Below are 26,109 nucleotides of genomic sequence, written 5' to 3' on the forward strand. Positions count from 1 at the left end.
GCGTGTATTTCTGCTTTTCAAGTGTGGAGCTACGAGGAAGAGAAATTGTACTATATCTTGGACGTTATTCCATGGAGATATTTAGGATGAAATGATAGAAGTTGATTATTATTGGTTATATAAATAGTTGCCCTCGTTAATTTCTTGAAAATTGCTTATTGATTAATTTTCAAAATTAACATACTCATCGGCGATGGGGAGACAAATTTTCACAATCAAAATCAATATCAGCCTTGAAGAGTAGGCCCCACACCGCAATTACTGCTCGCACAAGTCGTTGGAGGTGGGAAATGTAACGTTCCTCTTCTTCCCTCTCTTCTAACCTAAACGCAGAATTGGTTGTGATTTGGTTTGTTAATAAAAAATTTGCGTTTCCTTCATTGTAAACGTCGAAACCCATCTCCATTTGCCATTGGCTTCGTTGGCTTTTGTATTTCGTTTCTTGATTCACTATCAACTTTCTTCGATCCCATCGTCGCCATTTCTCCTACCAATCTCCGCCCTTTCCCTCTGTCTCCTTCGTTTTCTCTTTTCCGTTTCCTGCTTTTTATATCTTGGTTTTATGACAAATCAATCAACAATGTCAATGACTTCCTTGTCAGTACCATGCCCAAAGACCTCTTTGGCTGCATGCGTTGGATCCAATTCCCAAAACCTACGTCCCAACTCCACTATTTGTTTTCCTCCTCATTCTCCCACGCTTGTTGGATTTCAGGTTAGTTCTTCTAAAGTGTGATTTTTAGTTGTTTATTGTTTTTGTTTTATATTTATATGCGCTTGTTTTATTTTTCAACTCTGCTTCTCTTTAAGCATCATTTGATTTATTTACTGTGACATTTATGATGCTAAACTTATGTTGATCTCTTTCTAGTGGCTACTTTGCTTCAGGGATCAATGCATATGGAATTGTTAATCGTTAATGTCCGAACCTGTTTCTGCCTAGTTTTTGTCCTTGTGCATTATCACCGGCGACCTGCCACTAAGAATATATAGTTGAATTACCCTTGACTTCAACTTTTCATTCTCTTCTGGGTTGAAACTTCATCTAGTCAGCTGTTTTCAGCTTGTAAAGGAATTTGAACTTATGTTTGAGATCATTATTGAAAAGCCTAACAACGAATGGTTGATGTTCAATTTGTAAGGCATTAATATCAGGACAGGGAATACTATTGGTCTTGATTATTGGATGATGTGGTTCTCTTTTGCAGTGGCCTGACAGGAAGCAATCTCCTGTTACAAAGGTGCAGGCACAGCTAAATGAGGTAATGGGTTACCCATTTATAATAGTTTAAGAAAGATTATATGTTCAAGTTAATTTGTGATTAGCATGGTTGACTCTTTTAGTCTTTAAAACTAAGGTTGTTGCCACGAAGCCTTCAAATTCCGCGCCAATCCCATCATCTGAGAAAAAAGATGAACCTGCAGAAAGCATTCTAGGTGCATCATCAATAAGCACATTCATGGCACAAGTGTCGGACCTTGTCAAGTAAGCGCAAACAACCTATTTGTTCAATGCCATTGTAGATTGCTCGTCGTACACATGCATCAATTTCATTGACTAGTTTGCGATATTTTCATATGAATTCATGACCAGGCTTGTAGATTCAAGAGATATCACAGAGCTCCAACTGAAGCAATTAGATTGTGAGCTCATAATAAGGAAAAAGGAGGCTTTGCAGCAACCACCACCAACGGCTCCTGTCATTGCAACGCTACCTCATGGCCAACATGCCACACTTGCATCTCCAACACCAGCAGCTCCTGCATTTGCACCTCCAAGCTCCCTTCCTCCAGCTCCTGCACCTGCCTTACCTTCCCCTGCAAAGACAAGCACTTCATCTCATCCACCACTCAAATGTCCTATGGCAGGAACATTTTATCGGTCTCCAGCACCCGGTGAACCTGCATTTGTGAAGGTAAGCGCTCACATCAGTGTCTTCCATTTAAAAGTTGGTGCCATACTCAATGCCTGGATTCCCAATGAAGATGCCGAAGTCACAATATTTCCTTCATATATTTTGTTTCCTTTACAGGTAGGGGACAAAGTGCAGAAAGGTCAGGTGGTTTGCATTATTGAGGCCATGAAACTAATGAACGAAATTGAGGTATGTTAATGCTATTATTTCTCTCAAAAAATTATGGTGCATTCAACTACATGAATTGGAACGACTTGTATTCATGAATATATGTTATTTTGACTCTTGTATGATCGATTATTTCATGTTTTATAAGGCTGATCAGTCTGGAACCATAGCTGAGATTCTGGTTGAAGATGGGAAACCAGTTAGTGTGGACACGGTATCCTTTCTTTCTTCGCTCCTCCTATTCATAATCTTTGCGCCCTTATCTCATATTCTAAAGCCCTTCTGTCCTCTCTATGCAGCCTCTACTTGTCATTGCACCTTGAATCACTTCCAGGGATCTATTATACTTGGCAGCAGACTGTATTTGCAGAGGAATAACATAAAGTTGTAATATGTAGTCAATTATATATTTGTGTAATATTTTTAAACGAATAATTGTGCTCTTGGTCTAGGGATGCTTTATTTATACCTCATAACTGTGTTTGATATGTAGAATATAGTTTTTAAAAATGTAAAGACATTTTGGGAGTGAATTCTGAAGTCTCTCTCCAACGTAATGGAAACAACTATGACGAGCATTCAGTTTCAAGCTCATGCATTTAAACATTCGCTGAAAAATACGGAATATATCAATATTTTCTCGTCTTTGGGCAAATAATTAGGACGTGGATAGTGGGTCGCCAAACGGAGAGACTATGATCGCACATTTTTTTTTATTGATTACTCAAAATAAAATATGCCTGCCTTTTCTATAAAACTGAAATGTCTACAGCAAGAAAAAAGTTACATATGTACCAAAAAAAATGCCTAGTACATTGGAGATTAAGAAGTTTGCAGGTTATAAACAAAACTAGAAGAGCAACAATACAATTCTGTCCAAGTCTTTAGGGCAGGCGAATAGAATAAGGTGGAGGAAAAACAAAAAAAGCTAGTCATCTCATGTTGTGCCAAGGAAAGATTTGAGACGTTTTTTACAATTTCAAACGAATGGGAAAGTATGCAAGCCTTGCTGCTGGTAACTGATGCAAGAAACTTGGATTTCATTGACAGAAAAGAATGTAGTAAAAATATATTGAGCCAATTACAAAATATAAACGGATTGGGAAGTAATGGCAGAAGCCCAATTTCTACGGGCATTAACCTGGCATCGAGCATCATTAAGGCTATACACAACTTTTAAATCCCTTTTGAGCTTCAAAAGAAGCTGCAAAGCAATTGCCCAAAGACAATCAACCTGAAGCTCCACAGATGAAGGAGTGAGCAATAAACGGGGTACATTGGGATTTCTTCCCAGTTTCCATCATGCAATTGTTTCTCCAAAAAAGGCCACTGAGGCGACAACAATAAAACACAATGTGCTAATGAAAAACCCAAAACACAACAAAAATTGCAACTAAAGGCCTTGAAAGAAATAAAAAGAGAGTAATATAAGTATCTTTTCCTTCCTTACAAAAACCATGGGCAGGGCTAGGGGGAAACCATCATCCTTCGAGATGCTGAAAGCAGCAGTTGAGCTCAGCTTATCCATATTCGGTTCTCTTGAAGTAATAGAATAGAGTTCTCTTCAAAGACCAAATGAAGCTCTTCCTGAACTGTTCCATTCAAATTAAATGACATCAAAGGAGTCAAATCAGGCTGCACAACTGACTCTTGTTGCATTATCCCATTCAAATCCGTTGCAGCCATATAATGGAGAACAGGTTGAGCGGGCTCTTGCTGAATTACCCCATTTTCATGGGGCAATTTTTGGGAATTACTTTGGGATAAATGTAAAATTAAGCCCCTCATATATGCTTCAAGTGCTCCAGCTCTAACCTGTATTATCTGATTTCTAACGTATATCAAATCAAGGGGTTCATCAGGAGACGTAAATGGCAGCATAGCAAGTATTAAAATGAAATCCCAAACAAATCTTTTGACCCCTTTTGAAATCAAGCATTTTATAAAAATTTAATTCAATTAAATTCTATTCTTACAAAATTTTTATTTTGAATTTTAAAATTTTTTAATTTAAAAATTTTTCATCATATATAAAAATAAAATATAAATGATTTAATAAGAATTCATTTGAATTCTTTTCTTACAAAATCATTCATTCCAAATGAGATAGATAGAAAGGAGATTCAATTTTATTTTTTAAAGCTTATCAAATAAAACTTCCTTAGTCCTCTAGCTAAGACATTTGGTTCAACATTGAGTTTTCATTGTTCCTAACCCGCGATAGATATAGAAATTTAAGTAAGGTTTTTTGTAATGAAGACTCTAATTTCACTTAATGCATAAATATTTTATCTATATGTATAAAATTTTCAAGTTAAAATTCAATTTTAAGTAGAGTAACAAAAAATTTCATATGCATAAAATTTTATAAATAAAATTAATTTACTCATATCAAATATATGAGTTTTTAAAAATTTTTTAATGAGTTGTCTAAACTATTACCAACGACAGTGATTTTAATGTTTTCATCGATATTTAAAATTTTTTAAATTTTAAATATAGCTATTAACTATTAAACTAATATTTTTGTTTATTTTTTTAAATTTAAATACTCCATTAAACAATCTAATTATTAATCTTAAAACTATTATTTCTACAAATTTAAAATTTATTTTTCAAATTTAAATAGTTTAATATATAATTTCAATCACATAAATAAAGGTAAATAAAAATAACTTTTATTTTTAGATTAAATATACATTTATATCAAGTAATAGGATCGGTTGTACTATAAATTTTTTATAAAACGATGAAATTATTATCATCTAATTTTATTAATTTATAAAATTTTAAAACACAATCAATAAATTTGGAGGACAATTGATTAATAGTATATTTGATCAATTTAATATTTTTTATTTTTTCTAATAATGATTAATTTATATTTAATTATTATAATCTTTATAATTTCAAGTATTCAGAATTAATCCATTTCAAAAAAAAAGTATTCAGAATTAATTTTAATTTTTACGGGATCTAATCTATATATTAAGTTAATAAACTAAATAATTAATGAATAACTTACCTTATAAATATTTTGAAAATAAAAAAATTAAATAAATATTAAAAATTAAACATAAATTTTTTAAATAAAAAATAGAGAAAAAAAATGGACATATAAATTAGAATAGCTACCGTAAAAATGGTATTGATGTTGAAACTTTATTTATAAGAGAATTATTATTAAATTTTTAAATTTTTAAAAATTTTATTAATTTATATTTTTATCAAAATTATTGAATTAAACGTTGATTTATTTTATAAATTCAAATTGTTTAATCGATTTGTGACAATAACCGTTAATCAATTTATTTTATTTTTAGTTAATAAAAATAAATAGTAAAAATATTTAAATGTATTAGAATTAAATGATATATATAATTAAAATTATATAAATTAAATGATATAAATATTTAAGATATATTAATAAATTTATAAAAATTAAAAAATTTATTTTATAAAATATAAAAATATTTTAATTAAATAATTTTCAAAATTTTTTTAAATATTTAAGAACTGAATGATAATTTTTTATTTATTTATTTAGAATTAATAAAAATTATATAAATACCTTTATAAAACTTTTGAAAAGCTAAGAGCCCATTGCTCCCTTCGTCCGTCGATGTTCTTAACCCCTCTTATAAAATAATAATAACAATAATTAATAAGAATAGTAAACTTGTCAGTATATGCTTTTTGTCATTAAAATGTAAATAAAATATAAGAAATTGTCTTTTTTACTTAGTGAATCTTAAATATTTTTAGATCATATAAAATTGCAAATTTTAAATTCAAATAAAAATAAAATGATGAAAAATTTATATTTCTCATAATAATTATTGAATTAATTACACTTAACGCGTCTATATTACATGCTTATGACTCTCTCTCTCTCTCTAGTTTATAAAGAGAGATTATTTTCTCTCCATTGGCGTCGCCTTCTTCTCTCGGACCTAACTGAGCGTCTATATGTTTCCGCTAAAGAAGGCTCATTTTGTTGTTATTTGCCCCAGATTTTGTTTTCCTCTTCATTGATCGGATGGAGGTTTCATTTTTCTTTATTGAACTTTCAGTTGGTAGATTAGTCCATGTATGGATAAGAGGGCTCTTTAGATTGAGCTGTGGCTCAGGCCATCTTTGAGTTTGGGCCTTGACTCTTTTACTAGGTGGGAGTTCCTAGCATGCACGCGGTGGCAGGCAATAGTTTCAGAGTAGTTAGACAGTTCATCTCGCGTCTGTCTTTCCTCATGCTGTAAAAGTATGGTCGGTGAGCCTTACTCGTCACCCTACCAGAGCTAATTTGATTCTATTGTTTGAAAGGAGAGCTTGCAATCATGATAAGGGTCTAAGCTTCCTCTGTTGTTGCCTTTGGGTGATTTAAGGAAGAGTTTGTATCTCTTTGCTGAGGTCACTCGCCTGATGTTGCTGGTTTTCCTAGAAGGTTTAGTTATGCTTACGGGTCCTAGAGAATCTAAATGATTGTGACTATAATAGAATACTAATTACTAAGCGAGCTACATAACTATCATTGTAATAAGCAACATTAGTACGATGGAAGATATGGCAGTCCATTTGGTAAATCCCTTCAGTCGTTATACTAACAAATCAAATGTAAAGTGATACTAATGAACATATACTTTGCAAAATTCTATCTAGTGGGAAACTTAATTATAGAGCTTTCTAGAAATGAAAAATTTCCATCTCAATTTCTTTCCCCGTCATCTCCTGCACCCTAGGACTTGGGTGCTGCATCATTGGCTTGTGATATAATGATATCATTCTTTTCTCGGTCATCCTCTGAATTCTCCTTGTCATCTCTTGAGTACTTTAACTTCTCAACTTTCTCCTGTGATAATATGGTATTGCTCTGACTATACTTATCCTCATCACTGAGACTGTTATTGCCTTTTGAATTCTGCTTATTATCTTTCATTGAGAAATTAGACCCTTCACTTTCTCTGCCACTCTGATTATGCTGATTCTTATCACTGAGACTATCCTTGCCGCTGAAAATATTCTCTTCCTCTGAGGATTCCGGCTTATAAATTCCCTTTTTAACAAGTTTACAGACAACAAAATTCGAGATCTGAAAATTTTAAAAAAAAAAATCGTAAGGAAAATAACAACTTAATCATGTTTAGTTTATATGTCTAAATTAATAAATCGTCATGAATTTTCAATTATTCTTGAACATGTAGAATAACAAAAGGAAAATGAAGTTTATTTTACCATGCTCTATTATTATTCCTCTACTATCCAAATAAAATAAGTCACAATAAGCTTGTTAACCCAAATATTTTCTTTCCCCTGTACCACCTATCCAAACAATCTAGTAGATCTTTCACACCCAAATTCCCAAAGTGTCAAATTCATACTATACATTGTTGGAAAACCTGTAATACCATTTTATGGAATCACTAAATCTAAAAATTCAAACCTACAAGTGAAGGTCAAGAACAGTAAACTCTGAACTAAAACCACAGGGAGTTATTTAAATTACCTTCTCTTTCATAATGATGTCATCTTCATTAACTTTGATCGTATCAGCATTGACTCTATACTCATGTATAGTCCATTGAGATTTGGTTCCTCTAGGTGGCTTTCCATTGTAGAAGTCCAATGTCCTTACAAACCCAATGAGTTTCTTCCCGTCAATGATGGTCCTATGTGAAGAGAGTGCATAATAACCATCGTCCGTTAAAATCTTGCCTTTTCTTCTATTGGAATAGAAGTACCAATATCCATTTGGCTGTCCACAGTTGAATTCATCTGCACAAAGTTTTACATTTCCAGAATGAATTTGATTTTTGAAGTAAATTGGATTACTAATCATATTTGAAATTGATCGCAAGCACACAGAAAGGATAAAAACCATAAACTAACATTTCAAATTGATTTGATATCGAATCAGGATATTGTAATTTCAGCGTGATTGTAATTCCATGGATAAGCATTAATGAGAAAGAAAGAATCATAAATCTATCAACAAAGCAAAACAAACTGATTACTCAAGTAGAATAGCTTAACGCTGTACATTGTTTAAGGAAACTCAAAAGTCGCCATTAAACAAACAGAATTCAGATTTAAGAAACATGAATGCTATTGCCATTGATTATTGCTGATAACGTAACGAAAACGATTAAATTAGAAAGAAGAAAGATGAGAAAAACAACATACTTAGAGGAAGATTATCAGGGCTGGAAGCAAAAACATCAACGATTGGGATTAAATCAAAAGGAAATTCCCAACCCAATATCTTGTTCTTCAAATAAAACTGTACCAGCTCAATATTTGTAGGGCTAAACCTAAACCCACATGGAATAACACGCCCTTCTTTTTCAGAACTATACATTCTCCTGATTATTTCTATGTAAACTCTCCTCGGAGCCAAATTAACAAATTCAAATTTCGAACTGAGACGAGCAAAATCTGTTTGGCAATATATATATATATATATAGCGAGAATTACATGGAGAGGGAGAATGGGAAGGAATTATATACGGGTGGTGGCAGAAGGCAGTCAGTCCATTCGGAAAAATTATTGAGTATAAGGCTTGTAGCAGCCCAAAGTCGTTATTTTATTTTAAAAAAATACAGTTAGTTATTTAGATTATATTTATCTATTTATTTAATTTCTAAATTCGGTATATTTGTTAAAAAAATTATTATTTTTTATTTCTTTTTCATGCATGATTGTGTTTGGCAGGGACGAAAGTTAACTCTTAAGTTGCTTATCATGGTGTGTCGGGTGATTTTATGGAAAAATTTTGGTTTTTTAATTTTTTAAAAATTAGATTTGTATCAAAATTTCGGTTGAGATTTAGTTTGATTTTTAAAAAATTTGTAACGGTTACAATTTAGCATTGTTGAATTTTGATTTTAATATAATTTCAAATATTAATTTTTAAACTTAAAATTACAAACACTATTGCGACAACATTAAAATAGTAAAGCAATTTAATTCTTTAACCTCAAAATAAAAATAAAAATAAAAATAATATTAATACTAGAATCAAAATAGTATAATATTAATAACAATATAATAATGAATTTTTTCATATATTTCTTATTTAAAAAAATTAATTCAAACAGAAAAATTGCAAGCAACACATTATCACTATCCAAAGATAGTGGGAATTTAATTTGACTTTTTTCCTTCCTCAAAATTTAAACAAAAAAAAAATCTTATTTTGATGTTTAGATAAAATTTTTTGATTTAGAGATATTTTTAATATATATCTTGTTAAAAAATTAGAGATATTTTTAATATATACTGTTCCCTCCTCAACAGTATTGAGAGTAAAAGAAAATAAATAATTTTTATTTTCATGCTTAGAGAAAATTTTTTTGATTTAGTTGTAATTTTAATATATGTTTCGTAAAAATATATAATTATTATTTTTTTCCATTCATGATTGTGTTTGGCAGCAACTAGAGTTAACTACTCTTAAGTTGTTTCTCACAGTGTGTGTTTCTAGTGATTTTACAGAAAAATTGAACTCATCATTAAACTTTTGGTTTTTTAATTTTAAAAAAATTAGATTTGTATCAAAACTTCGGCTTAGATTTAGTTTGAATTTAAAAAAAAATTGTAACTATTCTAATTTAATATTGATAATTATGATTTTAATTAATTTCAAATATTAGTTACACTTGACATTACAAACATTATCGTGACAACATTAAAATGTTAAAAGCAATTTAAAATTTTTTATTTCAATATAATAATAAAAAATTATATTGTATATAGTTAATAATAAGAATATGATAATGAATTTTTTCCATATATTTCTTAATATATAGCTTTTAATTAAAACATATATAATTAACTATTAAAATTATATATATTATGACTATGTAATTTGTAATTAAAAATTGTAATGTCTCTTGAAAAACTTGGTAGAAGACTAAAAGGATATATATATACAGAGAGAGGGAAAACAGGCTGTTGATATTTATTTATTTTTTTTTGAAAAGGAGGGATAGAGCCCTTTAATTTATTATACGATCATGAAAAATATTCATACAGTTAGCATCCAAGAGTAGCTTAATACTAAATGAAGGCAAATCAATAAGACTCATACCAAAAACTCCACCATGCGCACTATTCGCAAGATAATCCGCTACTATATTAGATTTCCTATATATTTGCACGACCTTAACCTCCCATTCCCGCCGGATAAGAGCTCTGTTTTTTAGTTTTATTTTTTTTTTACTGAGCCTTATTTTTAAATTTTAGTACGAAACCTACATTCTCAAATACATCCTGAAGAATATTACCACCGCCACCATAGTGGGTTCCCCTTACATGCCCCATCAGTGTTGACTGACATTCAGAGTAATTGAGTGAGCTAAATGCAATATTGTTATTATGCAGTTATACAGCAATTTCCAGGAAAATAAAAGCATAAAAAGCAACATCATTGTTCCAGATACATGCCCAAACCTGTGCCGTAGAATATGCAACACGGATTCCTCAAATGCACCACAAACTGAGCAACCCTTATACGATGTAAAGCCCCTCCGATACCTTTTTAAATTTGTCATCAAACGACCATGAAACACCCCCTTTCAGCGTCCAAATATGTCTCCAAATCCATGAATCTGAATAGTTGAAGATGGCAGGGCCAAATTATATGCTATTTCATCGAGAATAAATCCGTTGACGTGTGTCTCCATGAGTTCCCAGCCCACACTTGAGCAATCGAGCAATGAAGAACTGTAGCATGGATCTCTCCATTGGCTACATTCACCAACGGTGTATCAACAAGCCAAACATCCAACCAAAAAGACATAAAGACTCCATCATAAATGGCTTTATATAAAGTTTTGAGAAGCAAGGGCAAATGCTTAACAATATCTCTCCACACAATAGAGAATTTAGCTTTGGCGACAAAACTTTTCAAGTTACACCAGGCTCTCTGCATACTTATTTAGCAAAACTTTAACCCACAATGTTGTCTCATTAGTAAGGATGCGCCAGCCCAGCTTCACAAAGAAAGCTACATTCATCAATATACATCAATTTTGGTCACAACTGTTTAAAGATATTGCTGTAATTTTAATACTAAATGCATACGAAGAGGGTATATTTATCACTAAAATTTTAGCCTCCCTACTTAAAAGAATGAGCATTGAAAAACGCATATTTCATACTCATTAGTGTATATATATTATTTAAATAATTATGCGCGCCAAACTTTAAGTTCACGTCTGGTTGTACAGTAAACTGAGAAGGAAAATGGTTGTGCAAATAGCGCTGGGATGTGCAGAATTGCTATTGCCCTCATTGTTTTTTTTTCTACAAATCAACATTTGCATTTCATGGCGGCAACCGGCAGCAAAGTTTCATTACAACAAAAAATATAAATATGATAATTAATACTGCTACCAATCAGATGGTAATATATTTCATAGGCAAAGCTTAACTACTGTATTTGTAATACTATTTATTTGACGAGAAATTTACTAAAAGAAAATAGTTTGGATGCAAGAACAAATATCCAAGTGTAGTCATTGATTAATGTGAAGCATTGGATTTCTCATCATCATCAAAACATGCTCGTTCAACCGTCTCACTTTCTCACAGTTGCTCTCTTTCTCTCTCCTATTTGTCTTCTTTAATTAATTTTCATCAACATGTCTTTAATACCATGCCTGTGAAGTTTCATCAACCTTCTCGCTTTCCATTCATCTCTCTCCGTTCTTTGTCTTCTTTCTCTCTCCTCTCTCTCCCCGTTCCAAAAATCTGTTTTACATTGATCAGACTGGGGTTCACCCTCGGTTAATCTTGCTATTGATACACCAGAAGGAAAGAAAAATTTCTGTCTGCTTCTGACTTCTCTATTGGCAGCTCATGGCTTCTACATTCAAGTATTACTGCTGATGTTTCCCAATCCACTCCAGTATCTAATATCTCCTTTTCAAGATTTACGACACCCGGTCTGTGTTTGATTATCGACAGTTTTAAAAAATACAAGTTTTTATTAAAAACTTTTTTGTTTATGTTATTTTTCATGTTGCAAATGAGAAAGGCACAAGACATCCAACTAAATATCAGGTATAATCCTTCGTCTGAACTGACTAAAAGAACTGCAATTTTTCTAAAGGATATACTAGGCTCTGCTTCAATTTAAAAAATTATCAACCACCCTCTTATGCAGATGTTGGATATGTAAATCACATATCTACAAGCAACACAAGCAAAATATAATTAACCATATATTTGATATAAATCCTTCAATATTGCCATTAACCTAGAAATACCATGAACTGTACTTTAATAATCATCGCTGAATTACGCAAACATATCATCACAGTGTTTGAACCAAGTCAACCTAACCATATGCGAATGGCCACGATCCCATACCAAATGGGAGACGTCATGGGAACTTAAACCAAAAAAAAAAAAAGATGTCCATTTAAATTGGCGATATATACAAACTTTAAACATGCAACCAAATGATATAACACGACCAGAATGCCATTGATGATGAAGGCCTTTGAACTATTCTCCATGGACACTACTGATTGAGCTCAGCTCCTCACTTCTTAGCTTTGTTGTCACAGTTCCCCACTTTCACTTCCAATCAAGCATGTCTAATAGCCACAAAACCTCCTCCCTGGAATTTGCAGCATCACGGAAATCCATTTCAATCCCAAAAACATCAATGACACCCTCATTTCCATCATCCATGAAGAGCAAAGATATCCATGCTCGGATACCAGGAATAAATGGGTGAGCTGGGGAGAAATCAAGGTACTCAAACGCCATAGCTCTAAAGGCTGTCCGATCTATATAATCAAACATAGACCTATTAATGACACGAGCAACTTTGTTGGAATCTTTGCGCCCTGCAAGTACAGACACACTAACTGTCTGGCTCAAAGGAATTTTGACCGTTGGCTCAACAGGTAGAATCATCTTATAATCAGGACCGTCAAGGTGAAATCTAAGTATGTCACAAATTCCAGGCGGTGGGACTCTGATCCCAGTCAGTAAAACAGGGCCTGGAACTACTTCTGAGAAGATCAATTTTTCTTCAGCCCAAATATCGATGAAAAACTCTAAATCATCAAGAGAAATTCTTGGAGGAAGCAGGGTTTGGCGATGCTGTCGCTTATAAAATGTTTGGTAAAGCTTGTAGTAGGTCACAGTTGGAGGGTTAGGCCGCTTGCAAATTGAAGGCCATCTCTTGGCACACAGGCATTTCCAAAAATAATCATCTCGGGCAATATCTCTCCATTGTTTGCAAACTGCCATACAAGAAGCAAGGTCTACACCATCCAGCAAAGGAAAAACAGCCTTCAGCACCTCATCACATGACATTTTCAGCTAGCGAACAACAATTGGAAGCAGATGTGATGCGGCAAGCATTAAAGCACCTAAATGCAGTCTAATCTTATCATGTCCCTGTGAAAGAAGTGAGACACAGTTTAGATTCAAAAGCAACTTTGGTAAAAGCATTTCAGTTAAAATCTATGCATTTCATCAACATGAAGAAATTAGAGAATCAAGTTATGCAAAATACACAATCTAGGTACTAGAAACAGTTTTTCACCAGTTCACAATAACTGGAATGATCAAAACGGGTATTTCAACTTCTTTCATGAATCAAGAGTTATATCCATATGGTATGGACTCATAAAATAAGCTTTAGTAATTCATTCTTTACTGTGCATGTAATGTTCCAAAAAAGCCAAGAAAAGAAAAAAAAAATCTACTCCTAAAAAATTATAGGTAACTCTTTTGCATTAAAACAATCAGCAACCTGATTAGGTGGGCTACATGTAAATGACTATATTTTGCACTATCTTTGTACGCAACTGTACTGTGACCTAGTACTTGATTTATCCTTGAGGGAAAAAAATGAGCGTATACAAAGTATCTAGTACTAATATTTCACGTCCACAACAAACATTCAACATCAATCCATTAGCAGTTTAAGTTCACAGTTTCTATTTCCATAGCTGAAGAACCAGAATAATCAGTTGGATTGTAATACAACAAACTGATACTGCACGTAATTATAACTCATAACTTGCACTGCGAAATCACACATGTCTATATTCCACCAATGTTCGGAAAGTAATTTCAAAGTATAAAGTAAACTGAATCTATGTACGCTAATTAAAAGGTAAAAAGGAACATTCTTGAATCATAAAATGAAACAGGTTCAACAAGCACAAATCAATAAGCTGAACCCATTTATCATGTATAAACAAACAACCATTTGCTCCAGTTCGTAACTACAAACACCCCAAAAGCCTATAAGGATGTTGACCCATTCATCATATGAAATGTAAATCCATAACAGAAACCAAATGAAATCATTATCCAAAAAAGAAAATCGAACACCAATTATGGAACTTTAAACATGCCTAATCCTCAAAAAATTAGCACTAAAAACGTTAAAAGAAAAAAGCGATTAATCATCCACTGAAATAGTGCAGACACGTGATAGACTTAACAAGAAAAATATAATCGAATCAATCAAATTCAAGGATAATAGTAACCCATAAATTCCCATTTCATAAATCAACAACAAGCATAACATCAGATCAGGGAGAGGGGGCAAACCGACGATCGAGACGATAAGAGGAGAAGACGGGGGAGGTGAAATGGAGATCGAAAAAAATATTAAAAACAGTATCTGAATTTCTTGTGGAAATGGCAAGCCCTTCGGATTGTTGAAGCCAGAGAGCGGCCTTCGCTTTGGGTCGAAGGGGAGGGGGGAGAGAGATATCTGAAAAGGGAAAAGTCAGGATTATTATCGTGCACCCGTCATTAGGGCCTTCTGTTCTACGATTTGATTAGTCGAAAGAAGGGATGAATTTATTAGATTCTGCCTTCTTTTACTTTTTCTTCCTTTTTTTTTCTTTTGCCCGCTTAAACTTTTCCTTTATACAATAAAACCCCCTCAAGTTTCATTTTTTTCACTTTTGCCCCTGTAATAATTTTTTTCTTAGTTAATTTGGACTTGATAACATTTGGGCTTGGACAATGGATTGATGGGCTAAATATCATTTTGGCATCAATTAGTCAGCCTAACATCATCTGGTCATTCAATGCATACATATTAATGGATGATCATGAATTGCTGGCTTTTTTTGCTTAGCTTAATGCATGTAATTTTTTAGAAGGACGTTTATGACAAAGTCCTTGCTAGTTTTTACAACTAAAGTTCACTTGGTGGACATCTGCAAGTTCTCCGATGTATCGTTGTGATCGATATCCTCTACAAGTATTACTGACAGGGACACGAGGCATGGAATGGACACAAAAGACAACAGGATAAAACTTCAGAATAAGTAAAGAAACAAATAAATGAACCAAATAAACGCATTTAATCCAATAGTACAAGAACATAATTTAGAAAAAGTAAAACTAGGATGGAAGATTCCCAACTTCAAGATTCAAACAAGCATTTGATGCATGAAGACAATGGCATGAGGATTGGCTCATGGATTCTGACTCACCTCTTCTATGCTTATATAAAGCAGTAAGAACTCATCCGTGGAATATAGCATCTGAAACCTTTAAAAAAACTGAAGAAAGATATGGGCAAACCACATATTCTAGCCATACCTTATCCAGCACAAGGTCATGTGATTCCTTTAATGGAACTCTCACAATGCTTAGTTAGACATGGACTCAAAGTCACATTTGTGAACACAGAGTACAATCACAAGAGGGTTGTGAATGCATTGGCAGAGAAGAATTATTTTGGGGATCAAATCAGTCTTGTTTCACTTCCAGATGGGATGGAACCATGGGGAGATAGGAATGAACTGGGGAAGTTAACTAAAGCAATTTTCAGTGTAATGCCAGGGAAGCTGGAGGATCTCATTGACAGGATCAATGCATCAGAAGATGAAAAAATTACCTGTATAATTGCTGATGAGAGTATGGGTTGGGCTCTTGAAGTGGCAGAGAAGATGAAAATCCGCCGGGTTGCCTTTTGGCCTGCATCAGCAGCTCTACTGACCTTGTCATTTACTATTCCGAAACTAATTGATGATGGGATCATCGACAGCAACGGTGAGTACCTCCATGAAGCTGTTTAGATTAATATTTAATACTGAATAATCTGGATTCTGCATAATATTGCTAAAGGTTTGAAGTATCGTGTTTTCATTTTAAATTTTAATTCATTTAAGGAACTCCACTGAAGAACCAGACGATTCAGTTGGCTCCAGCAATGCCAGAGGTGCACGCTGCAAATTTGGTATGGGCTTGCATTGGTGACTCGACCACGCAGAAAATTATTTTTGATGTCTCAGTTAAAAACAACAAGGCTGTGAAACTGGCAGACTCCATAATTTGTAATTCAGCATATGATTTTGAGCCTGGAGCATTTACTTTGACGCCAAATATTCTACCTATAGGACCACTTCTGGCAGACAGTAGAGAAGGCGATTCAGTTGGATACTTCTGGCCAGAAGACTCAAATTGTTTGAAATGGCTGGATCAACAACCTCTCAAGTCAGTGATATATGTTGCATTTGGCAGCTTCACTATTTTTGACAAAAGCCAATTCCAAGAATTAGCACTCGGACTTGAAATTTCCCGTAGGCCGTTCTTGTGGGTTGTGAGGCCAGATATTACCAGCGATACAAACGCCTACCCAGAAGGATTTCAAGAGAGAGTAGCCACCCGTGGGCAGATGGTTGGATGGGCACCTCAGCAGAAGGTTCTTAGTCATCCTTCTATAGCCTGCTTCTTGAGCCATTGTGGTTGGAACTCCACCATGGAAGGTGTCGCCAATGGAGTCCCTTTCTTATGCTGGCCATACTTTGCTGACCAATTCCTTAATCAAAATTACATTGCTGATGTTTGGAAGGTGGGATTGAAGTTTAAACGCAATGAAAGTGGGATCATCACACGGGAAGAAATTAAGAACAAGGTGGAGCAAGTTCTGAGTGATGAAAATATAACAGCAAGGGCTGCAGAATTCAAGGAAAGAGCCATGATAAGTGTTGGAGAAGGAGGTTATTCCAGGAAGAATTTCAATGACTTGATTGGATGGATGAAGGCTTAAGCATATAGTTCATGGCTTGTTTGAATTTAAATTTCTCTTTTCGTCTCTGTGTGGTTTGTAACCTGGTGAAATTCGTAAATGAAAATGAAGTCCAAATGAAAGAGAAACGGAATAAGTATTTCCACATTTAGATTTGTAGTAACAAACTGAGAATAGATAAACTATCCATGTGCCAAATTGCAACCAAAATGATTAGTTTTTATAAATGACAAAGGAATCCTTCCTAGAGGTTTTAATGATTATTTGTTGTGTCATTTAAGCTGAAAGGTGCCTTGCATCTCTTCATAAACTACAAGAGTGCGTCTTTTGTTATAAATGAAAAGAATGGTTGTTAGGGACAATAAGCGTTGAACAAATACAAAAGACAACGAGATGAAGAAAGTATGTATAGAAGCTAATGTACAAACCAAACCTAGTCAATTCAGAGGAAAAAAGAACAAACATGTTTAATAAGCAAAGGAAGAAAGACAATAGGATGAACCTAATTATAAGATTGAAATGAATGCAGAACAAAGCTGGAATTGTCTAAGCCAGAATCTCTCTTAATCTTCCAGAATCCAGGCACCCATTTTGCTAAAAACTTCAAAAGCTGAAACTGTCTAAGACAGATGTTAAGCTTCATGCCTTAACTGTATGATCTTTTTTTTATTCTTTGATGTCTTTCTATTAAAATATGACAAATATGTGCTTCACCACTGCTACTAAAGAGGGGACAAATTTCTTTTCAGTCAAAATATGGACGAACAGACAAGTTACGCAGTTGGGGGTGAGACAAAAGAATCCTCGGCCTTGCTTTAATTTTCTTGTGACAATTTATTTTCTTTCAATAAAAATATTTTAGCTACAAAAACATTTCGTCACGAAAATATTTTGCGATGCGGTGCTTAACGATCTGCTGATCCGGCGGGTGAAATTTTTACTGATTTGTTTTAGCGACAAAAAGTTTTCATGCCAAACACAAAATCAGTTGAAGTTCCTAACAACATTAGCAGTCCTTGGGAATTGGATTCAGAACTTGTTTAATGTAATCTCATGATTAAAAAAGAAAACAATTAATGATCGATTAGAAATGAACGAGACACGTAAAATAAAAAAGCACATTTCCTTGATCATTGGCTTTTTAAAGCCAGTTTAGCTTTGTAATGTGCCATTTAATCTCTCTCTCTTTTCCTTTGAAAAAAAATAAAAGAAAAAGGGTAAATTACCACATTATTCATTAGATTTTCATTGAAAAAAAAAAAAAAACTTTTGAAGATTGAGGATCATATTCAGAAGTATCACATTTGTCATAACATATATATTAATTAATTAAGTGGGAGTTATGGATAGTTTAGGGAGAAATTACTAATAAAATATAAAACTTTTATTAAAGTTTACCATAATAGAGGGCGTTATATCTTAAAAAGATATGAATTTGAAATGTTCAAAGTTGAAATTTCAGCTTTTATTCAACTAGCTGCATCTTCATATGCTTTTTTTTTTCTTTTTTTCTAAAGTTAAAGTAATCAAAGGAGTGAATATACGAAACGTTAAAAAGAAAAGTTGCTTTCATTTTATCCTAAAAACTTAAATTAATGGAAATTCAATGAGGGTAATTAAAAGTTTATACCGTTACATTACATTCTTTAATATCAAGAAAAAGTGTAAAAGTATTTTCTAATAAAATTATTTATTTCTTATTATTTATGTAATATTTAGATCATCGTCTCAATCGGTAAAATATAGAAAATCAAAATTGTATATAATAAGTAATACGAATTTATTAAATAACTTGAGTTAATATTTTTGATCAAGTAGAAAGTGCGTCCAAAATTATTTGAGTTAGATTGGGTCGGAATATAAGAGTCCGGATCAGAAAAATTATGTAGAGTTAGTGGGTCTGCGAGAAAAGGGTTACCCGTGTGAAATGAGATAAAGCCGTCTAAAATATTAACGAACCACAATATTCGAGAGTTCGGTCCTAATTTAATAATTATATCTGATTCAGTTGCGACGAGAATATCGTAAATTTAGAGCTGCTCGTCTCATATTGACGAAATACAAAAAATCATAATTGTATATAATAGCTACCATTTGGATTAATCATTTTGGACTAAATGGAAAATAAGTCTAAAAGTCCGTTTCAATTTAATTATAATTAAAAATAAATGATATTAATAACTTTATATATAATTATATTAATGAAAATTTTCAAGTATAAAAAATAATTTATCTATTTTTTTATTATTTCAAATTTCAAAAAATATGGAAAATATCTGCTCTAAAACAAACAGATTTAATCTTTGGTTAAGTTTGGATTTTTCTTATATTCAACCCTCCTAGAAATCTCTAAACTGTATATGGTAGCTTTCATGCACAATTTCAAAAAGCTAATATTAATTATTTATTGGAAAAGAAAAGTTAATCTATTAAATTAATTAAAGGAAAAGGGAGAAATCAATTAGCATTCAACTTTAAGAAATAAAAGATACATTATATTATCATTATAGCCAAATTTACACTACTTCTTAGTTTGCAGAAATAGATGCAACTGAGACCATATAATATATATATTTTTTTCACTCATCATTGTGCAATGCAAAGCAATTTCCTATTGATATTATAGGTCATCACTTTTGGGTGAGTGGGAGATCTAATTAGGGCATGGTGCTTGGAAATGCAGCTTTATTCCATGTATCTAGTCTCTTTATATATATATACATGTTAGTTGTAATTGGTTAAAGAACTAATTACATTAATTGTGGTTATTCCTTATTATTATTAGGAGATGATTAATTACAGTAATCCACAGAGGCAGCCTTGCAATCTGAGGTCTGAAATCTGAATCAACAATCCAAAAAAAAAGGCCCTTAAAATTTGGCTTTAGCACATGGGTTTTCTTTGGCAGCAGAGTAACCTGCAGTCACTATCATCACAATCACAGTATGGCATGAGAGACAAGGGCAAAGCTGTCAATTTCACTGAGATATTATGCCAATGTATCAGAATGCACCCACTCCTTTGCAGTGTAAACTGTGAATTTGTGCAGTGACTGTCACCATGCTTAATTGCTTACCTCTCCCATGCTCATACATTCTGCAATTTTCCTGCTATTATGTCTGCCAGCCCTTACCTCATTTCTCTTCAACCCATTTTAGGACAAAAACAAATCATATACAACAAACTACTTCCAGCCTTCTTTCTCTTTCTTTTACTTTAAATTAACAATTTCATTGTTATCAAAGTCCAAAATTGTAAAGTTTGAAATCCCAATGCCATAGAAACTGGGATTCTTCTCTGTCACAGCAACAAATTGAGAAATGCTAACTATAGAAAATAACACACCAGATAATTAAAGAACATAGTTATATATATATATGTATGTATTTTGGATGCCAATAACATCAAGAGAAAGTGAAGGCAAATCTGGGAAAACCCACAAACACATGCCAGTCCTAATCATGTATGCATGATATATAATAAGTTCCAAAAAACTTTCATCCACATTTCCCTCCATTTTCTCCTCAACCAAACAAAATTCATGTGGTGAAAATGTAAAAGACCAGAAGAGATGCTCTAGCACTCTTTCTTTCATTAATAAAACTAGCAGCAAGATACTATGATACAGCATTAGTTTCTGCTTCAGTAGTAGTAGATCCATAGAACTCAACCAATCTCTGCAAAACGAAGACTTGGGTCTTCAAGAGGACAATGTAATCAGCAGTTTCTTGGAACAAGTGCTCAGCCTTTATAATCTCTCCATTGTGGGCAGGGATGAGATTCTTGAGAGTCTCCAGCTTGGCTGAGACCTTGGTGGTGGTGGTGGTGGTGGTGCGCCAGCTTCTTTTTGGTTTGCAGGGACGGCGTGCATATAGTCTTCTTCTCCGAGAGATTGAAGTTCTCCTTAGACTTCTTCTTGGTGTCTTTTTGAGTGAAATCTTGGAATTCTTTGAGACTAAGCTCATTGTATGAGTAAGCGTTTGAGACACTCAGAAAGAGAAGAAATGCGGAGTCCGTTATAGGCTAAGGAAGAAGGAGTCATCGTTTAAGTAATGAGGGGTTTGGATTTTGCCCCTGGGTTTCTATTATTACTTCGAAATTGCCACTGCGGCCTTTTTATTTGGTGCTTATTTTTTTATGAAAATTACTTTTTAAAAATAATTATTTTTAAAATAAATTCATAAATTTCAATGTAATTATAATACTAATAATTTAGATTTAAAAGATGTAGATCGGAGTGATTTCTAAAATTATGAAGTTTAAAATTTTAATTGTATTTTGAATTAAAATTGAATATAAATTTGAATCTATAATTAAAATTAAATTAGGTTTATTAAAATTATAATTTTTAGAAAAATATTAAACAATCACTTAAACTAATGACTATCTTTTAATATTTTTCACATTTTTGTCATAAATGTTATAATAATTGATAGTATGATTTCATAATTTGTCTTAGTTTTTTTTAAAAAAAGACAATTTTATTTATTATTCAATAAAAATAAAAACAAAGTCAAAAAACTTTTTGCACATTCCAATAATAATAGGTAAAGCAAACTTTTTCTCGTTTAATATTTTTACGCACAAAATTTTTCAAAGAGAAAAAGAGACACAAAGTTGTACATTTCATCCATTTATTCAACTACAGATTAACTTTTTTCAAATGATTTATTAGAGTTCAAATTTTAAATTTTTTTGCTAAAAATGATGTAAAATCCTATGTTGAGATATCATTTTATTATTAATTAAATTATATATGTGTATTATTGTGAATTAAATGAATCAAATTACATAATTTAGTGATTTATATATACAAAGACTAAAGAGCGTGGGAAGGTGAGGAAGCAGACAGAGGAGCCAAGAAATCTGCAAGATGGATAGATTCAATGGCCCAGATCATTTAATACAAAGTTGTCGTTTGATGGGCCATATGATATTAAAAAGTGGGGTCCTGATTTAGTGGGATCATCCGATCAGGTCCTACTGATGCAGATATTTTTATATGAAGCGAAGCTTGCTAATGGAATTTCTCAAGGAAAACGACACCGATTTCGCGTTTCACTTGAAAGGTTTGAAGCGGGAAGAGGGCACAACTTGCGAGCCATAAGGACTGAAGGAGAGGACTCTATTGGCAGCAAAAGCCTGCCTATCTGGAACGGCACATGGCCAAGCTCCACACTTGAGAGTTTCAATTTCTTCTTTCTCACCACTACCCCTCAAATAATTATTTATAAATATTTATTACCACATAAATTATTTGTTTTTAATTATATATTTACATTAGAAAATATTTGCTTGATTATAAATTTTTATTAACTGATATTGAAGCTGTATTTCTAAATTAAAATTAACGAATTTGAAATTGAGTTAGATTTTAATTAAACCAAAAGGGCAATTTAGATAAATCCCAAATATTGGAGGGCAAATGGGTAAAGTGAAGATGAGAAAAGGGAAGTGAGCAAGTTGGATTTGAGGGGGGGTGGCTTCCTCAAAGGGTGCATGTGAAGATGATATGGGCCAGCAAAGCCTCAATTGGAAGAAAGAGAGGGGAAAGAGATCACATGGGTGGCACATGGAGAGAGAAAGAGGCGTTTGGATTGAAGAAAGAAACTGAATGGAAGAGGAAGGATAAGAAAGGAAGGAGAGAAGAGTGTACATGTGAGAAAGGGTGAGACAGTGAAGCAGCATCAAATGTACAGCATGTTCTGCACATTCCCTGCATGCAACTGATCAATTGGCAGCAACCTCTCTCTCACTCTCTCTCCTTCACTTAATCATATTAAACTAATCATGTAATTGGATTTTGTGATTTGATACACATGTTTAGGCTTGTATTTGAAGCCACCTCCTGGCCTCCACCTGCATGTGTGAGTGTGACACCAGTACCTCCATTGCATGTGATTTCATTAGCTGCAAAATTGTAGGATTAATTAATAGGACATTTCTTTTGGCTCCCCTACTCCCTAGAAAGCTGTCTTTTAACGTTGAAGGGTATCTGAAAGCCAATCTCAACTACAAAAATATTTTTATAAATAAATTATAATTATTTATAATCATAACATATTTATCCAATATTATAAATCTAACAAAGGTTGGGTTTGCCCAATCGAGTAGTGCTAAGAAAATCGAGAGAAAACGAGAGAAATTATAAAGTATAAAATATAATGATGACATCAATTAGAATTTCTTAATTGGTATGATAAATTTTGATACTTATTGAAAAATATAACAAAGTGGAAATTTTGCTCTTTTTCTCAATCTCAATACCAATTCTTTATTTATGCAGAATAATGATATGAGCACAGGAAAAAAGGCAATGTATCTGAGGGATGGCTGGAGAAACTAGCTACTCTTTCAGCCATTCAACAAATTTCTTGAAATTTTGGTAAGAGCTACCAGTTTCTTTGGCACTGTTAATGACCATTTCCTTGAGTTCCAAAGCTCTTGCTTTAAATTCCCCATTACTCAGTAGTTGCTCCACCTTATTCTTGAATTCTCCTCGCATAATCCTCCCATTTTCATCTCTCTCAAATCCTAATCCAATCTTCCAAATATCACAAATGTAGCTCTGGTTTAAGAACTGGTCAGCAAAGCAAGGCCAACACAAGAAAAGGATCCCATTGCTCACACCTTCTATGGTAGAGTTCCAGCCACAGTGACTCACAAAACAAGCAACAGATGGATGAGCCAGAACTTTCTGTTGAGGTGCCCAATCAACCACCTTGCCCCTTGTGCCTACTCTGTCTTGAAATTCTTTGAGGAAGGCATCGGTTGTCCCCTTCCTTATATCTGACCTTATCACCCACAGAAATGGTCTGTTGCAAAGTTCCAATCCTAAAGCCAATTCTTGAAACTGGGTTTGATGAAGAACGGCCAAACTTCCAAATGCAACATAGATGACAGATTCCGGTGGCTGCTGATCAAGCCATGCAAGACAAGTTGTGTCCTCTGGCCAGAAATTTCCTACTGAATCTGCCTGTCTGTTGCTTGCTAAAAGTGGGCCTATAGGAAGTAACTGCGGAGCCAAGTTAAAAGCTCCAGGCTCAAGGTCATAAGTTGAGTTGCAGAGCAGCCAGTCTGTCAACTTTACTGATTTGTTGTTCCTAACCATCAATCCAAAAATATTCTTCTGTGCTTCCTTGTTGCCAAGGCAGGCCCACACAAAGTTGGCAGTGTTAACGGCTGGCATCGTTGGTGAAATCTGAATTATCTGCTGTTTTGTTGGGGTCCCTGTAATTAGAAATAAAATCTCAATTACTTCTTAATAACTTCGAAAGACAAATATTAAAGGAGAAATTCGACTTATAAGAAAGTTATCAATACTAGAACAGCCCACCATGGTCATCTATGATTCCATCTTCTATCAGCTTTGGAATGCTGAATCCCAGGACCAATTGAGCAGCTGCTGCAGGACAAAAGGCAGCTCGCCGAATTCCCTTCTTTTCTGCAATTTCCAAGGCCCATCCGAAACTCTGATCAGCGAGGATACAGCCGATCTTATCACTGCCTGATGCATTAATTTCTTCAATGAGCTCCTCTACTTTGCCAGGCATAACCCTCAAGATTGCTTCAGATGACTTCCCAGGCTTATTCTTATCCTCTGAAAAATGGATTCCATCTGAGACTGAAACTACATGAATATCATCCCCTATATTATTGCCCTCTGAGGCATTCTTGATCAGCTGATGATTATATTCTGTGTTCACAAATGTGATTCTGAGGCCATGCTTGGCTAAGCATTTAGAGAGCTCCATAAGAGGAATCACATGGCCTTGTACTGGATAAGGCACTACTAGGATGCGTGGACTGCGCATTCTGCTTACTCGCCTGGTGCTGTAGTCCGAGGGTTTGTGGTATTCTCATATAGTTTTTGAACTTGAACTTCTTCTTACACTATAATTAAGGAGGGTGGAAGGAAATGGACAACAGTTGAGAAATTGTCTTCTTGTGGGACGCCGAATGGGATCTTAAAATTGGAATCCAGTGTTCCTCCTATTTATTTAATTTAAGATTGTGGTAAGATAAGAACACATTTTGAATATATATAAATTCATAGTTTTGTTCTTATTGTTTGAATCATTGGCAGTGTAGTTTATTACCATGAAGATATTATAAATATGTATTTTGGATTTTTTACGTCACTTCAATTGTCTTATCTTTCTAAACCAACCAAATATAAATTAAAATAATTAAAGTTTCACCGTTTATTGCATCCTCTGGACTCTGGAGTGCTTACATGCATTCAGTTTTAATTTTAATAATATTATTATATTTATTTTAAAATAATAAGTAATTAATATATTAATATTTAAATAATAATACCAATATTAATATATATTTTATATATTTTTTAATAAAAAATACATGTATAATTAATATATAAAAATATATTATATTACTAATATGTGATTCACTCATATAATATAATTAAAAACTATAAAATAATTAATATATTTATAGTTGAAATAATATATATATATATATATATTTAAATAATATTTAAATTATATAAATATTTTAATTTATAAAATAATTAGATTATTAAATATAAAAATAATAAAAAATATATCTACTAAACTTTTATTAAATTTAAAATAACACTCAAATAACTATTTTATTTATATCTTTACTTATTTATAATTTTTTATTCTATATTATAATTTTAATAATAAAAATTATAAGATCATATTAAAAATATATAAAATATAAAATATATTACTTAAATTACATAATATAATTATAATATTACTAAAATTATTTAAAAAACATATATATAAAATCAGTTTTTCTGTACGGTTTCAATTTTGTTATTCACAAATAATCAAAATTAAATAGCTTGACTCCAAATTAATAATAAACTCATATTACAAAATACTATTATAACACAAAATTAAATCATAGCTTTAAAATAAATTAGAAATAAAAAAATTCACAAAATACTTTTTTTTATATTTTTCATTAAACAACCCTTATAAAAATATTGATTTAAAGCGATTAAATAGAGC

The 26,109-nt window shown here is 32.7% G+C and overlaps 6 protein-coding genes across 7 annotated transcripts; 2 read left to right on the plus strand and 4 right to left on the minus strand.

The window, feature by feature from the left end:
- The first annotated feature begins 123 nt into the window (after window positions 1-123).
- On the plus strand, window positions 124-2,673 carry LOC110608585 (biotin carboxyl carrier protein of acetyl-CoA carboxylase 2, chloroplastic). The gene is made up of 7 exons (XM_021747852.2): window positions 124-715; window positions 1,209-1,262; window positions 1,359-1,486; window positions 1,595-1,916; window positions 2,034-2,105; window positions 2,233-2,298; window positions 2,384-2,673. Exons 1-7 carry the CDS (start codon window positions 563-565, stop codon window positions 2,405-2,407), a joined length of 819 nt encoding a protein of 272 aa, XP_021603544.1. The 5' UTR covers window positions 124-562; the 3' UTR covers window positions 2,408-2,673.
- A 3,953-nt stretch (window positions 2,674-6,626) lies between these two features.
- On the minus strand, window positions 6,627-8,507 carry LOC110603278 (NAC domain-containing protein 53). The gene is made up of 3 exons (XM_021740979.2): window positions 8,262-8,507; window positions 7,585-7,853; window positions 6,627-7,170 (listed from the first exon to the last, which is right to left on the minus strand). Exons 1-3 carry the CDS (start codon window positions 8,434-8,436, stop codon window positions 6,817-6,819), a joined length of 798 nt encoding a protein of 265 aa, XP_021596671.2. The 5' UTR covers window positions 8,437-8,507; the 3' UTR covers window positions 6,627-6,816.
- A 3,778-nt stretch (window positions 8,508-12,285) lies between these two features.
- LOC110609787 (F-box protein At5g39250) lies at window positions 12,286-14,926 on the minus strand. Of its 2 annotated transcripts, none has more exons than XM_021749589.2 (2): window positions 14,665-14,926; window positions 12,286-13,497 (listed from the first exon to the last, which is right to left on the minus strand). In XM_021749589.2, the coding sequence occupies exon 2, from the start codon at window positions 13,411-13,413 to the stop codon at window positions 12,664-12,666; it is 750 nt and encodes a 249-aa protein (XP_021605281.2). In that variant the 5' UTR covers window positions 13,414-13,497; window positions 14,665-14,926; the 3' UTR covers window positions 12,286-12,663. The 2 variants fall into 2 exon arrangements, with proteins under 2 accessions (XP_021605281.2, XP_043810375.1); XM_043954440.1 differs by having other exon boundaries at window positions 12,286-13,499; window positions 14,738-14,910.
- A 692-nt stretch (window positions 14,927-15,618) lies between these two features.
- Window positions 15,619-17,345, plus strand: LOC110607286 (UDP-glycosyltransferase 83A1). Its single transcript, XM_021746378.2, has 2 exons — window positions 15,619-16,125; window positions 16,245-17,345. Exons 1-2 carry the CDS (start codon window positions 15,645-15,647, stop codon window positions 17,123-17,125), a joined length of 1,362 nt encoding a protein of 453 aa, XP_021602070.1. The 5' UTR covers window positions 15,619-15,644; the 3' UTR covers window positions 17,126-17,345.
- Window positions 17,346-20,453: 3,108 nt separating this feature from the next.
- LOC110610041 lies at window positions 20,454-21,134 on the minus strand. The gene has a single exon (XM_021749908.2). It carries the CDS (start codon window positions 21,067-21,069, stop codon window positions 20,722-20,724), a length of 348 nt encoding a protein of 115 aa, XP_021605600.1. The 5' UTR covers window positions 21,070-21,134; the 3' UTR covers window positions 20,454-20,721.
- Window positions 21,135-23,263: 2,129 nt separating this feature from the next.
- On the minus strand, window positions 23,264-25,195 carry LOC110609856 (UDP-glycosyltransferase 83A1). Its single transcript, XM_021749681.2, has 2 exons — window positions 24,441-25,195; window positions 23,264-24,334 (listed from the first exon to the last, which is right to left on the minus strand). Exons 1-2 carry the CDS (start codon window positions 24,916-24,918, stop codon window positions 23,451-23,453), a joined length of 1,362 nt encoding a protein of 453 aa, XP_021605373.2. The 5' UTR covers window positions 24,919-25,195; the 3' UTR covers window positions 23,264-23,450.
- Between the last annotated feature and the right edge of the window lie 914 nt (window positions 25,196-26,109).

Source organism: Manihot esculenta, chromosome 2 (assembly GCF_001659605.2).
Source record: "Manihot esculenta cultivar AM560-2 chromosome 2, M.esculenta_v8, whole genome shotgun sequence".
NCBI classification, from domain to species: domain Eukaryota; kingdom Viridiplantae; phylum Streptophyta; class Magnoliopsida; order Malpighiales; family Euphorbiaceae; genus Manihot; species Manihot esculenta.

Bases quoted from the DNA above. Each gene is read 5' to 3' on its own strand.
- LOC110607286 (XM_021746378.2), top strand. From the start codon at position 15,645: ATGGGCAAACCACATATTCTAGCCATACCTTATCCAGCACAAGGTCAT. The intron at 16,126-16,244 runs GTGAGTACCTCC...AATTCATTTAAG, and splicing joins TGGGATCATCGACAGCAACG to GAACTCCACTGAAGAACCAG.
- LOC110609856 (XM_021749681.2), bottom strand. From the start codon at position 24,918: ATGCGCAGTCCACGCATCCTAGTAGTGCCTTATCCAGTACAAGGCCAT. The intron at 24,335-24,440 runs GTGGGCTGTTCT...TTCTAATTACAG, and splicing joins TGGAATCATAGATGACCATG to GGACCCCAACAAAACAGCAG.
- LOC110608585 (XM_021747852.2), top strand. From the start codon at position 563: ATGACAAATCAATCAACAATGTCAATGACTTCCTTGTCAGTACCATGC. The intron at 716-1,208 runs GTTAGTTCTTCT...TCTCTTTTGCAG, and splicing joins CCACGCTTGTTGGATTTCAG to TGGCCTGACAGGAAGCAATC. The intron at 1,917-2,033 runs GTAAGCGCTCAC...TTTCCTTTACAG, and splicing joins GTGAACCTGCATTTGTGAAG to GTAGGGGACAAAGTGCAGAA.
- LOC110609787 (XM_021749589.2), bottom strand. From the start codon at position 13,413: ATGTCATGTGATGAGGTGCTGAAGGCTGTTTTTCCTTTGCTGGATGGT.
- LOC110610041 (XM_021749908.2), bottom strand. From the start codon at position 21,069: ATGAGCTTAGTCTCAAAGAATTCCAAGATTTCACTCAAAAAGACACCA.
- LOC110603278 (XM_021740979.2), bottom strand. From the start codon at position 8,436: ATGTATAGTTCTGAAAAAGAAGGGCGTGTTATTCCATGTGGGTTTAGG. The intron at 7,854-8,261 runs GTATGTTGTTTT...AACTTTGTGCAG, and splicing joins CCCTGATAATCTTCCTCTAA to ATGAATTCAACTGTGGACAG. The intron at 7,171-7,584 runs GTAATTTAAATA...TAAAATTTTCAG, and splicing joins ACATCATTATGAAAGAGAAG to ATCTCGAATTTTGTTGTCTG.